The sequence below is a fragment of the Trifolium pratense genome, linkage group LG2 (assembly GCF_020283565.1).
Source record: "Trifolium pratense cultivar HEN17-A07 linkage group LG2, ARS_RC_1.1, whole genome shotgun sequence".
NCBI lineage: Eukaryota > Viridiplantae > Streptophyta > Magnoliopsida > Fabales > Fabaceae > Trifolium > Trifolium pratense.
This window is the reverse complement of record NC_060060.1, coordinates 6,022,363-6,035,346: the sequence shown is the minus strand read 5'-3', so window position 1 is coordinate 6,035,346 and position 12,984 is coordinate 6,022,363. Positions and strand designations below refer to the sequence as shown.

The following is a 12,984-nucleotide window of genomic DNA, read 5'->3' as shown; positions in this document are numbered from 1 at the left end:
CCCCTTAACCAAGGATCTTCTACAGGTAAGATTATTGTGACAACACGCGACAAAGAGGTAGCATCAGTTATGAAATCTACCAAGTCAGTTGATTTAAAACAATTGGAGAAGAGTGATTGTTGGAGTTTATTTGCCAGACATGCTTTTCATGGCAGGGTAGAAATATGGTAGGCAAGTGTGGAGGGTTGCCTTTAGCTGTGAAACAATTCTCTCACTGTGATTGGGTTAAGATACTGGATGCTGACATGTGGCATTTATCAGAGGGTGACAGCAACATTAACTCGGCATTGAGATTGAGTTACCATAATCTCTTATCCAATCTGAAGCGTTGCTTTGCTTACTGTTCCATATTTCCCAAAGGTTATGTGTTTAACAAGGATAAACTGATCAAGCTCTGGATTCTGCATTCTAAAATGCAATTTGTACTCAAGTCTAAAATATATGAGGATGTTATCATTCTCTGGTTGTCATCTCTTAGAGCTAGTTGACGAGATAAGCAATTTAAAGCTTTTGCGTTATCTAGACGTGTCTCGCACAGATATTAAAAGGCTGCCTGATTCCATTTGTGAGCTGTATAATTTACAAACACTAATATTAGAAAATTGTCCACTGTCCGAGCTTCCTTCGGATTTATACAAACTTGCCAATTTATGTCGTCTTGATCTAAAAGGCACTAATTTAAAGAAGATGCCGAAGCAGATAGGAGGCTAAACCATCTTCAGACACTGAGTCATTTTGTTGTGGGAGAGAATAGTAGTGGGTCTGATATTAAGGAGTTGGATAATCTCAATCATCTTCAAGGGCAACTTTGTATTTCAGGATTAGAAAATGTCATTAATCCAGCCCATGCTTCAGAAGCAAATTTGAAGAATTATGTATGAAACACAATTTCAAAATGAATTACAATGAAAGAGAATTGGGTGTCTTTGAGGCTCTTCAACCAAATAGCCTCTTGAAGAGGCTTACCATTGAATGCTACATAGACACTAGCTTTCCAAACGCCTCATTTAACATCAAATATCTGATTTTCATTTTGTCTTACCAGAAAAACCTGATAATCGGGGGAACAAAGGTGAGATCATTCAGTTTTTGGTCTTTTTACCAGTTATCTTAACTACTAATTAAGCTGTTGATTTTTCTAATTAAGTTATCTACACTGCCATATCAAAAGTAAATATACTTATGATGACAGGACTCGATCTCGATTACGACTGAACATTGATCAATAAAATAAAACAGTAGAATATAGTAGTGAATAGAAATTCTTATTCCTGGAAATAGCTAGAGTTCATGTGAGATCTAGCTCACAATACAAACAGAAGACTAAAATGAAAGGAAATAAGCCGTAAATGATAAAGGAGGCACTTCGAGAGGCCTAAGCTCTCTTAGGGTAAAATTCACCACTTAAATCATGCATAAAAAACAATGGTAGGGAAACATTCTCCTATTTAATCAATCAGATCTAGATTTACTTTCTTTTCCCTCGCTGAATAAGGAAACATTCCTATAAGGGAATGATTAGTTGTATCATTCTGTCCACGTTTCCTTTTATAAAATCTGTCATAACTATCAATACCCCCTTCAAAATTCTCCTTGACCTCAAGGAGGAATCTGGGAAACTCTTTTCTCATCTTTTCAGCTAGTTCCCAAGAGTTCTCAACACCTAGAAGTCCTTTCCGCGTGACTAACACTTCAACCTCCCCACTTGCATTCCTTCTTGTATCTAATGCTTTTTCAGGTTCTGGTTTCAGCTGCCACTCTTCATTCAAACTAGTTGGTAAAGGTTGGAAATGATTATGTTTGCCATAGACCCAATTAAGCAAACCATAGATTGAATAAGATTTTCTCCAACAACATTCACAATCAACTTTAGCCTTAAACACATTGAATTTCCCGGGGTCCCATGGTATTATCCTCATTGATGAATTTAATATCATAGTTGCAAACATCAAAGCTTTAGAGATAAAATAGCCCCTTTCCATCTCAAGAAATTGAATAAGTGGAACAACAACAACCTTGACATCATACTGTTGCAATACCATCTTCACAACCTCCCAAATTGATTTCCTCGCAATTGGAATGTCTGCATTGGCATCATATTCATTTGCAACTGCGGTCATCATTTTCAGCCTCAACTTTTTGACATCTGATGGCCCATTATACTTGTCAGTAATCAGTATATCCAATGGCGTCTCTTCTACAAAATCAAGAAGCATGACAAAATCATAGACTGCATCCTTTATTGAGAAAATGGTTAAATGAAAAACAAATGGTGCTGGTGCTATGCCATTTTCTCTGTTCTTGCTGTCCATAGTTGGATTTATGAGCTTTTTCACCAACATTGGTTGATCTTATACACATCAATTAATCCCTTGCCACAATCACCTTCCTTCTCCTTAATTGAGTAGATGAAGTATTCTTAGGCTATCAGTAATTTGAGAATGGGATTTTTTTTGACATGCTTTCATTTTTTTGATGTATCATGAAAAATAGACTGCCTGCCACTCTACAAATGTCCTCTAACCCCTGTGGACTGTGCTCTCTGCAGATTGATAGACGCTGCTCCTGCTGGTCTAGGAATTTACAGATCCCCTTTCTGCTTGCCAGAGGAGGGTCTACCAACTCCCTTTCTGCTTTGTGGATTGATAATTGTCCATTACTTAAGGGGGAAGGAGAGTGTTGTCATACGATTCGTCACATCACTGCTGTGTGTATTGACGAAATTAAGCAGCAGAAATGAGATTTTCCAAAAGGCAAGTACAACCTATGTGTTAGTTTCATTTTCTGTTTTGATTTAATATTGTTAGGAAGAAGTGATAAAAAATTGAATGTCAAAGGGAATCTCTTCTTCATAAGAATGTGGAGCCAATGCAACAGTTCTTTATGGCTCAAGAAAAGAAGATAAAGATTTTTGCGTCTCCCTCCCCCAAATGTTACATGTTTTTTCTGTTTTTCCACACTGCACAGCTCTCTAATGATCATCATCATAAGTTTTAGTGTTTTACATAGCATAGAACTTCAACAGTCTCTAATTATATTCTGTCAAACATTGTCCAATTTTCTTTAATTGACAAGGCCATGTATTTTATATATGTTCGCAAATGTGTTTCGTATATCTTTCTTACAGGAGACATGAAACCATACTCTCATTGTTGTTCTCCGCTCTTGACCAACTTGAAGGACCTGACTTTGTTCTGTGACGACGACATACCCTTGCCACTTCCATCAAATACCTCATTTGAATAGGTGAATGATGAATTTCTTTCATGACCATTACATCAAATAAAAAACATGTGTAAATAAAACAATGAACTTCAACTATTTTCTTATTACCCTTGTGCCGTGCTTTAATCAAGTTCCTTTTTTTTATACTTGATAACATTCTGCACCTGCATATTCTGCAGCTGGGATTGCCGTTCAAGGTTGTGAAAATGATAGATGACGGTTCTTCTGACAAGACCATTTCATCATCAGTGGCAAGGAGTGGATGCAGCTGAAGAACAGAATTAATTGCAACATCTTATCCTGTCTTGACAGGCAAGTTATCAAAATCCAACTCATGGATTTAATTTTCTTCCTATTGAATGAAAATGCTAATACATACATATTGATAATTGTTAAAAATCTGGATGCAGGCTGCTGAAAAGAAAAGAGGTAGAAGAACAGGAGGAAAATATTAGTAGATGGCCATAAAGAAAAAACTCCCAAGGGAATCATGTTTGGCATTAAAATAAATGTAATCAATCGTGTAGCACCACCCATTACAACCATTTCTACATTTACAACAATTATTCTGAAAGAGTTCACATGAAAGGCCTTGTCTTCACTCTTCACACCAATTGCAAAAGAAGCCTAAAAGACATTCTTCCAAACTAGTTTTTTACCTCGGGAAAACTAATCATTACTCATTTATGTAATTTAAGATTTGATAAAGTGGAAAGTAACTATACTATGCGGTGCTATTTCTGTCGCGGCTGAGCTGCACCGTCGACCATTCCAGCCACTTCATCTGTGCAGCCGTACTGATCTGGTGCGAGGCAAGTTGGTGCTGGTTCCAAATCCAATTGGTTTCTGTTATTCCACAGTCCCCGTAGCAACGTCATAAAGTGAGTGACAACTGCTTCAGGTTCTCACAAGAACACATCCGATATTAAGGCCGCTGCTGCACCAAAACGCTGCATTCTATCGCGAATAACAGCCCATAAACCAGCCTGCTGCCATGACCGAACACTGGTCTCGCATTGGAAAAAAAAAATGCCAATCGTCTTCCACCGGATCTCCACACAACTCACAGCTACTAGTAGGACAAGGAACATGGCATTTATTCAACCTTTGTCACGTCGGAAAGCAATCCCTAGGACATGGAGTATAGGGTATTATTATGCAAGAAAAGTTGCACTCGGTATTGAGAAACAGAGAAAATGTGAAAAGAAAGATTCATTATGATAAAAAAGTTGGTTATTACATTGTGTAATACACTTATATACTAGTTCTGGGTGTAGTCTACTGTAACTAATCATGTACAGGCTATACTGTATCCTAAATATTTCTATCTAGTTGCTTCAGTAGCATTTGTTTGCTCTTTCTCTATACACTTTGTTAATGCATCTTCCATGTGTTCACTACTATTTTCATGATAATTCAACAGCCTCCCACAAGCTTGGCCTTGGTAAATATTTATAATTCCAAGATTGGACACAAAGTAATTAAATTTTGGAGGTGGTAGAGCCTTTGTTAAGAAAATCTGCAACTTGCTCTTGAGTGGAGATAGGTAACAACTTCAGAACTCCCTTTTGTACTTTCTCTCTTACAAAGTGACAATCTATTTCGAGATGTTTAGTTCTTTCATGGAACACGGGGTTAGAGGCTATGTGAATTGCACTCTGTGAATCACAGTACAAAGCTGGCTGCTTAGTGCACACAACATTAAGGTCTCTCAAGAGATACAATAGCCATTGAAGCTCACAAGTGGCTGTGGAGAGAGCTCTGTATTCAGCCTCAGATGAAGATCTTGAGATAGTTTTTTGCTTCTTAGCTCTCCAAGATATTAGTGATTGTCCCAAGAAGAAGCAAAAACCAGTAGTTGACCTTCTAGAATCAATACAGCCTGCCCAGTCAGCATCAACATATCCCAGAATCTGTTTGTCTGAGTGTCTGGGAAACATGAGGCCTTTTCCAGGATTGTGCTTCAAATATCTAATCACTCTACAAGTCTAAGACTCTAGACAGTACTTTCTTTGAGAAATAGTGATGCCAGCTTGAGAATGTGCAACCTCCAAGCCTAAGAAGTATTTGAGGATGCCCAAATCCTTAATTTTGAATTGTGCGTCGAGTATAGTTTTGATCCTAGTGAATTTAGTAAGTGAAGTTCCAGCTAGAATCACATCATCCACATAAACAAGTAACGCTGTGAAATCATTGTCCTGTTTGAGAGTGAACAAAGAATAATCTGCAGTGGATTGTTGGTAACCTTCTTGTAACAGTAAGCAAGTGGGCTTCTCATACCATTTTCTGCTGGCCTGTTTCAAGCCATAAAGACTTTTCTACAATTTACACACTTGATGAGGGGATGCTGTGACTCCATCAGGTATGTGCATGTAAACATCTTCATGGAGATCACCATCAAGGAAAGCATTGTTCACATCTAATTGGTGAAGATTCCAATGGTTGATGGAAGCAAGGGCTAGCAATGTTCTGACAGTAATTAACTTTGCCACAAGAGAGAAAGTATAAAAAAAGTCAAGACCCTCTATTTGATTGTAACCCTTTGGAACTAAACGTGCCTTGTACCTCTCAATCGAACCATCTGCTTTGTGTTTAATTTTGTAAACCCATTTGCTTCCAATGGGTTTGATGTGAGGAGGTAGAGTCACAAGCTTCTATGTACCATTTTTAGCTAATGCATCCTATTCAACATTCATGGCTTTTAACCAATGATCATGCTGACATGCTTCTTTATAGGTTTTGGGCTCAAAACTTTGGGTGACAGACATTGCAAAAGACTTGTGTGAAGGAGATAAACGAGAAAAAGAATGAAAAGATGCAATAGGGTAGAGACTACCTGAAGGAGTTGCTTCTGCATGATTAGTAGAAGGGCTGCAGACATAATCATTCAAATAGCTAGGATAAAACATCATCTACTGCAGATCGAATGTGTGTCACGTGTATACAATGCGTCAATGTTGGACACCAACGACACAGACACATTTGATTATATTCAATCACACTTTTGTTTTCTTTAAACATGTATGTTCCGTCTTTCTGACTTGCAAATTGCTGTCATCTATGCTTACAGTATAAGTGTGTTTGGAGTCTCAGCAGAATCTATGCAGTGTCCTTATGATACAAAAGGAAACAGTGTCCTAACTAAAGGTACAGAGTACATATCTTTGGAACTTGTAGCTTTTGAATTTTAGGAAAATTTTATTTCTTTTTATTTCCAAAAATGTTAGGAATCCCTTAAGAAGATTGCTTTTACTTGGATGAATGCTATCATGGCAATGATGAAGCTGATAAAGCATTTGGATGGGTGCTTGAAATGTAATTTTCTAAATCTTCTCTAAATTGTATCATTTCTTAGCCTCTACTTTGGTTACCTAGGTATGCTTCCTCTACTTTTTATTATTTTCCTATCATGATATATTTAGCAAAATTGAATAAAGATATATATAAAAATTTATGATAAATGAATATAAGCATGGCCAAACAAACTACATGTTACCCATGTAGGACACCCCATCATAGACAATAAAAGAAAACTAAAAAAGCATATCTCATCTATTTTCTAGCAACTACTAGCTAAGACAAAGAAATGGCACAAATCTTAGGACATTAAGGCAACATGATTTCATCTAATATTCACTAAAACACCTAATTGGCCTAGACATGAGCCTGCACAACTTTTTATTTGATAGCTCAAATCTTTGCAAAGAATTATTTGATGCATCTCCACATATTTTTTCTTTAGGCATTCCAATCTCCTTTGCTAGCTTTTCTGCTTCACTTTGAGCATCAATTACATTATCAAAACAAATGTATCTACCATAAGCATTTCCATTCATTTCTTTGAACACACATTCATGAGCTTCAGCCACTTTCTTTACATCAATTGTTGCTAACAAACCATTAGAATACATTTCTTGTGCTCCTGCATTTGCATTTTCAATTGTTAATTTTACGATTTTTTCTTTTTGGGTTTTAACTCTCTGGTTTTCAGAGGAATGGACTCCGGTAATTCAGAGTTCAACCGCAAGGTAATTAAAGTTGATTAAAAATTGTTCCTACCAGAAATCGAACTCAGATTCTCTCGTTCCAAGGGGGAAGTCATTAATCATTTGAGTCCAATAAGAAATTTTATGTTGTAACAAGATGGTAAAGTATAATCTAAGCAAAAGTTTTGTACCTTTGAGATATGCAATTGTTGCCGTTGGATTTCTAGGACAAAATTCAGGACCTGTGATAAGTGCTGGACAAATGGTAGTGAGTTTCAAACCTCTTTCATTGGCTATTCTCCAAGCTGCCTTCTCTGCCCTCATCTTGCCTAATGCATACCATAGCTGCCATATAATTAAAACCAATATTTTAAAAATCTGATCGAATATCGAATTGGTGAGACCTTCTAGATCGTAGTTCAATTGGTTCAATTGATTCATCTATAAAGAAATAATGCAACAAAAATTAAGAACCGGTTATGGTTCAACTGCGACTCAACTAGTTCAACCCAATTGAATTTCGGTTTAATCAGAATAAGGTATAAGCGAAATCAAAGCAACTGACGAATTAGTTGATTTCCAACTCAATCAGATGAACCAGATAGTTCGGTCTAGGTTTTAAAACATTGATTTGAAGAGTATGGTCATAAAATATTTCATTCTACTACATAAACATGTTGTAAAGGAAGAAAAGAAAATACAAAATAAAAAAATGATTTGCAAATAAAGTTGAAGAAACTTACCTTTTTGTCTATGCAGAGTGATTCACTGCTCCAAGAGCCATGGTTAATAATAGGAGTAAGTTCTGAATTTACATTGTCTTGCCAAATACAAGCAGCTAGTGATGATGTGAATACACATCTTTTAATTGAAGGTGTTCTTGCACATGCTTCCATCACATTTTCTGCTACATTGACTTCAATCTCAGCCATTGATTTCTATATTTCATACATAAGTAATTTATTGTTAGACATTATATGGTGTAAGGTATGATACATTAGAACTATGAATATTGTGAAAAGAACTATGAATTTCTACTTCTAAAGAGTCGCAAAAACCAGGCATTAATTAGTATTTTGAATAATTATTAAGTACGATCTCTTGGAATAGAGAGTTGGGTCTAACTCAACCCTACAAAACCGGCTTGTAAGGTGGCGATTCCCTTCACTTATAAACACATATTCAAGTCATCTCGCAACCGATGTGAGACTTCTTAACACACACCCTCGCGCCTAGCACTTTTGGGCTTGAGGCGCGAATATGAATAGTAGATGACCCGATCAGAAACCTGATAGCAGGCGGCCGAGCAGATCGTGGAGAAGGCTGTGAACACATATTCAGGTCATCTCATTAACTTCTTACACAATCACATGGTTCAAACAATGACCTAATAGTTTGACTAATGACCTAGTGTCCTTCCTTATCCCGATCACCAAGTCAAATTTTGAAAGTCAAACTTGCATAAAAATGAAGAGAAAAAAAACTAAATAATAATCAAATTCAAACTGAAACAAACAATGACACTTACAGTGTATCCAGATAGACCAGCAGGGTCAGTAAATGCAGAGGTATGAAAAATGCCACGACATCCTTCAAATGCTTTCTCCAAACTATCAACATCACTTAGTTTTGCAATTATTATTTCCAAATTATTTCTCATTTCTCCATCTCTTTCCATTTCCCTCAATTTTTCTATGTCCTCTGCATTAATTAATCACAACCAACTATATCATATATCATATAAATTTCAATGCCGTACACGTAACAAACAACAAAATAAAACACCTATGTGTACACAATTAGCAACACTTTCTTTTTAGTAACACTTTTAAGTTCAAATAAAATTGCATAGATGCTTCCTTATCCTTAGTATAGTAGCTAGCTTGTTTGGTTTTCAATTTTCATATACAATGTTTACCACAAATGAAAGTAAGAACAAATTTTAATGTAAACTTGAATGTAGCATAAACGTCTTGAATTATGATTTTTAGCATTTAGGCCCACATTGGGTAGTGTTATAAATCTTTTCCAAAAAGATAGTGTTGTAAATTATGGGATTCTTCTAAATGAATCTCAACCACAAATTGTATAATGATTTCAAATTCTTTCTAGAAATAATAAAGTTATTTCTTTTTCATTTTATAAATTGGTTTTACGGACAAAAACAATATGGTAAAATATAATTTACAATGTTTTTGTGAACATAATTCAGTTGGTAAAAACATCACATTATATGTGAATGAGTCGGGATTTGAACTCAGACACTCCACTTAATCACCTTTAAGTAGATTTTCTAACCACTAAACTACTTGAAAAAAAATTATTCACAATGTCTCCATGTATTATTTCCAGTTTATAATTTATATTATTTGCATTTGTTTTCTTGTGTATATTTTTTAAAATATTTGTTTATTTCAATATAATATTTCAATATAAATAAGAAATCCACATAGGTGGGGGCACATTAACATATGATATGTTGTTTGATTTGTTTCGATAAATATTTTTAAAATATACAACTTTTATAATTTTTAATAATACATAGCTGAAGATATTAACGATTAAAAATGTTTATTGGCAAACGTAACTGTGGTCAAACAAGTCATTTATTTTGGAACAGAGAGAGTATAATTAATAATTAGAGTATATTATATATAGTATATTAAACATTACACAAATATATTAATGTTTCAAAAACATAACTAAAAAATTCCTTAATTCATGGATTACATGCAGTTTCGTGCAGAAGCAATCTTTGGGTGTTTGTGAACATACACTAAACTACAAATAAAAAGATAGTGCATGATTAAAATAAACCATAAAATCATAAACATATAAATTATGTGAATATAATATTAGCCGGCTATTATTTATAAAAAATATATATAAGTCGAGTGTTTTTATGGTGAAGAACTTTGACAAGGAAGAGGCCAATTCCTACATTATCATAAAAAAAATAAACATTCAAATTCAAAATTGAAAAGTTGAATTATTCAAAAAAATTAAAAATTGAAAAGTTGAATATTCAATATGGTCAATATAATTCGTATATCATAATAAATCCTCATAAATAAAAACAAAGCTAGTACGTAGTAACATTTTTCTTTTCATATTATAATTTGCAAATTGCAATGTATATATAGTATTTAAGTAGGAAAAATCCCCACTACACTCACATGCGGTGCCTCATAATATTCGGTTTTGTTTTTTTGACAGAGTAAAATATTCATTTGACGTTTAATAAAAATTTAAATTTATCTAATCAGATTTCAAAAATTATATTTTATTTGGTAGACTTCATAAATTACATTGAAGATAATGACAGAAATATAAAAAAAAATTCCTAAAAAAATGTATATTATTAGGCAAAATAAACTTTTTTTTTATAGATGGACAAAATAGTAAGACACTAAAAACTCACGCTTCAAAAGTAAAACGACTGATCCAGTTAAAAAGGTGTTTACACATAAGTCATATTTCATTATCTCACATTTAACTCGTCGTCAAGTAGCATAGTAACTAAAAATTTTACTAGTTATTTTTACATCTTGAGTGCATTATAATTAAAATAATTATAATAAAATCTTATAGTTTATGTAACTAAAATAGAATTTCATGCTTACATAAAATTTATCAATGTTTCTAGCTTCCAAACTTGTTGCAATGATGAAACAAAAAGATAATAGTATCAAGCTTGAAGTATATATTCACACACATCCACACAATCTATAAAGTAAATTAGAAAAAAATGACATGAGGGGCCATTAGTTTTAATTCTAATGTTGACAATGAAAATCTCCAAAGGGTTGTTGGAATTTATGGCTCATATTTGCTGAATTTCCCTCTCCTCTCCCTGTTTAATTTACTTTTTCTATCATACCTAACCATCTGGCTAAATTTAACATTTTAAATTAGAGGTATTTGGTTCGAAACTTGACATTAGAAATTTTTTAAACATTTTAAACTATATTTCAACATCATAAACTAACATTGTCATTTTTTTTCCTAATACTCATTTCCAGGTAATGAACTTGAAATTTCAGAGTTCGATCAAAAGTTAAATAAAATCTAATAAAAATTTTAAAATAAAAAATTTGTCTAAACATTTCATTCTTAACTTAAATTTATTAATAGTTTGAATTCAATCAAAAAAATTATCACTTTGCCATTTGCCACCAACTTACAATTTTTTTTAGTTTTATATATAATTTCATCTTTTTACATGTCTTCCACATTATTATTCTATAGTTTCTTGTTCACACCTACCTATGAGAAAAAAATCATAATTTACTCAACACCCAATGAATAAAATATGTTAAAAAAAAATGAACTAGGAAGAACATGGTGAAAATTATGAACCTTAAGCAAATTTTAAGAAAAATTAAAAACCCAGAACTAGTTTTTTACATAAATTAAGAAAAATGAAATTTTGATGAAATTAAAAAAGAAAAACCAACCTGGGTTGTCAACAGTTATTCTAACAGAATAACCTAAGACTAAAAGATGGTTGACCAAAGCAAGACCCAAATATGAAACACCACTAGTGACACAAACCAAGGTTGTTCCTTTATCATCATCATCATCATCTAAAGAAGAATCAAATGAGTTGTTTTTTCTTAATCCTTCATCGTCTTTTCTCCGGTGTATGCCGGCGGTAGCCACTAGATTCCGGTGAAAGACCTCAAGTTCTGATCTCCTAATTTCACATGTGCCCACAACACCCATATTTTTATGAACAAAATTGAGAATAATATAAGTGTTTGAAAATAAAGATATGATATATAGTTAGGAATATGAAAATGATGATATTTTTTTTCTTCTCTTAAATTGGTGTACTTGGTTTGTGTATGGTTTATATTATGGTTATGTGTGAAGGTTGAAAGGGGGTTATGGAAGCAATATATAGATAGATATGAGTGAGTGTTGTGTTGTGTGTGTTTGTTGTGTACCTAATTAAGTTCAATATGGGTTAAGTGAATTATACTATTCATTTGTGTCAAAGTCCAGCTTGGCGGGTTATATAATTGAAAAGTGGAAAAGATAACGTGGATAGTACACTTACACGATTGAAAAAGTTATATTGATTTGCACAAACAAAAAATTAAAGGGGTATAGTTATGGCCGGTATGGAGTTAAATAGCAAGGGCCAATGGCAACGTCCGGCCGGCTCGTCTACTCGGGTTTCGCTAATATAGCGGATTGTCGAGCATTTGACAAATTCACGCCTTTTATCTTGAATAGGATTTGTTCCTCGAATTTAAAATTATGAGAAGAGTTCAACTCGATCAAAAAATTATTTTATTCAATGGAAAGTAAACTTATGATTAATTACATGGTGAGATTTTTGATACATGATCTCGTTTTGACATCATCTATGTCACTATTGTCTTTGGGATGTTTTGTTCTATTTTTTGTTCACAACACTTTAGTATTTCTTCTTGATTTTTTGTAAAATTTACTATGATTCACCGGTGTTAGATATTGTATTTTACTGCGAGTGTAAAAAAATTATTGTTTTTTTCTTACACAAAATATTATATTATTGTCAAAAACGGTATAAATGATTTTCATGAATGTATAGTATAAAAAGTAGGAGATAGATAAAAATAAATATATGATATACATATGATATTGATGTTCAAATAAGATATTGGTTTGTTAATTTTGTTAAATAAAAATATTGTTTTACCAATGCATATGACGTTTTTCATATGAAATCATGGATCATGCTGTGTAATGGGGTAACCTACTGAGAGTTCGTTTAGTTTGCAAC

The 12,984-nt window shown here is 33.6% G+C and overlaps 1 protein-coding gene across 1 annotated transcript; it reads right to left on the bottom strand.

The window, feature by feature from the left end:
* Window positions 1–6,652: 6,652 nt before the first annotated feature.
* Window positions 6,653–12,157, bottom strand: LOC123906595 (cinnamoyl-CoA reductase-like SNL6). Its single transcript, XM_045956536.1, has 5 exons — window positions 11,669–12,157; window positions 8,740–8,912; window positions 7,955–8,149; window positions 7,403–7,556; window positions 6,653–7,147 (listed from the first exon to the last, which is right to left on the bottom strand). The coding sequence occupies exons 1-5, from the start codon at window positions 11,934–11,936 to the stop codon at window positions 6,852–6,854; spliced, it is 1,086 nt and encodes a 361-aa protein (XP_045812492.1). The 5' UTR covers window positions 11,937–12,157; the 3' UTR covers window positions 6,653–6,851.
* Between the last annotated feature and the right edge of the window lie 827 nt (window positions 12,158–12,984).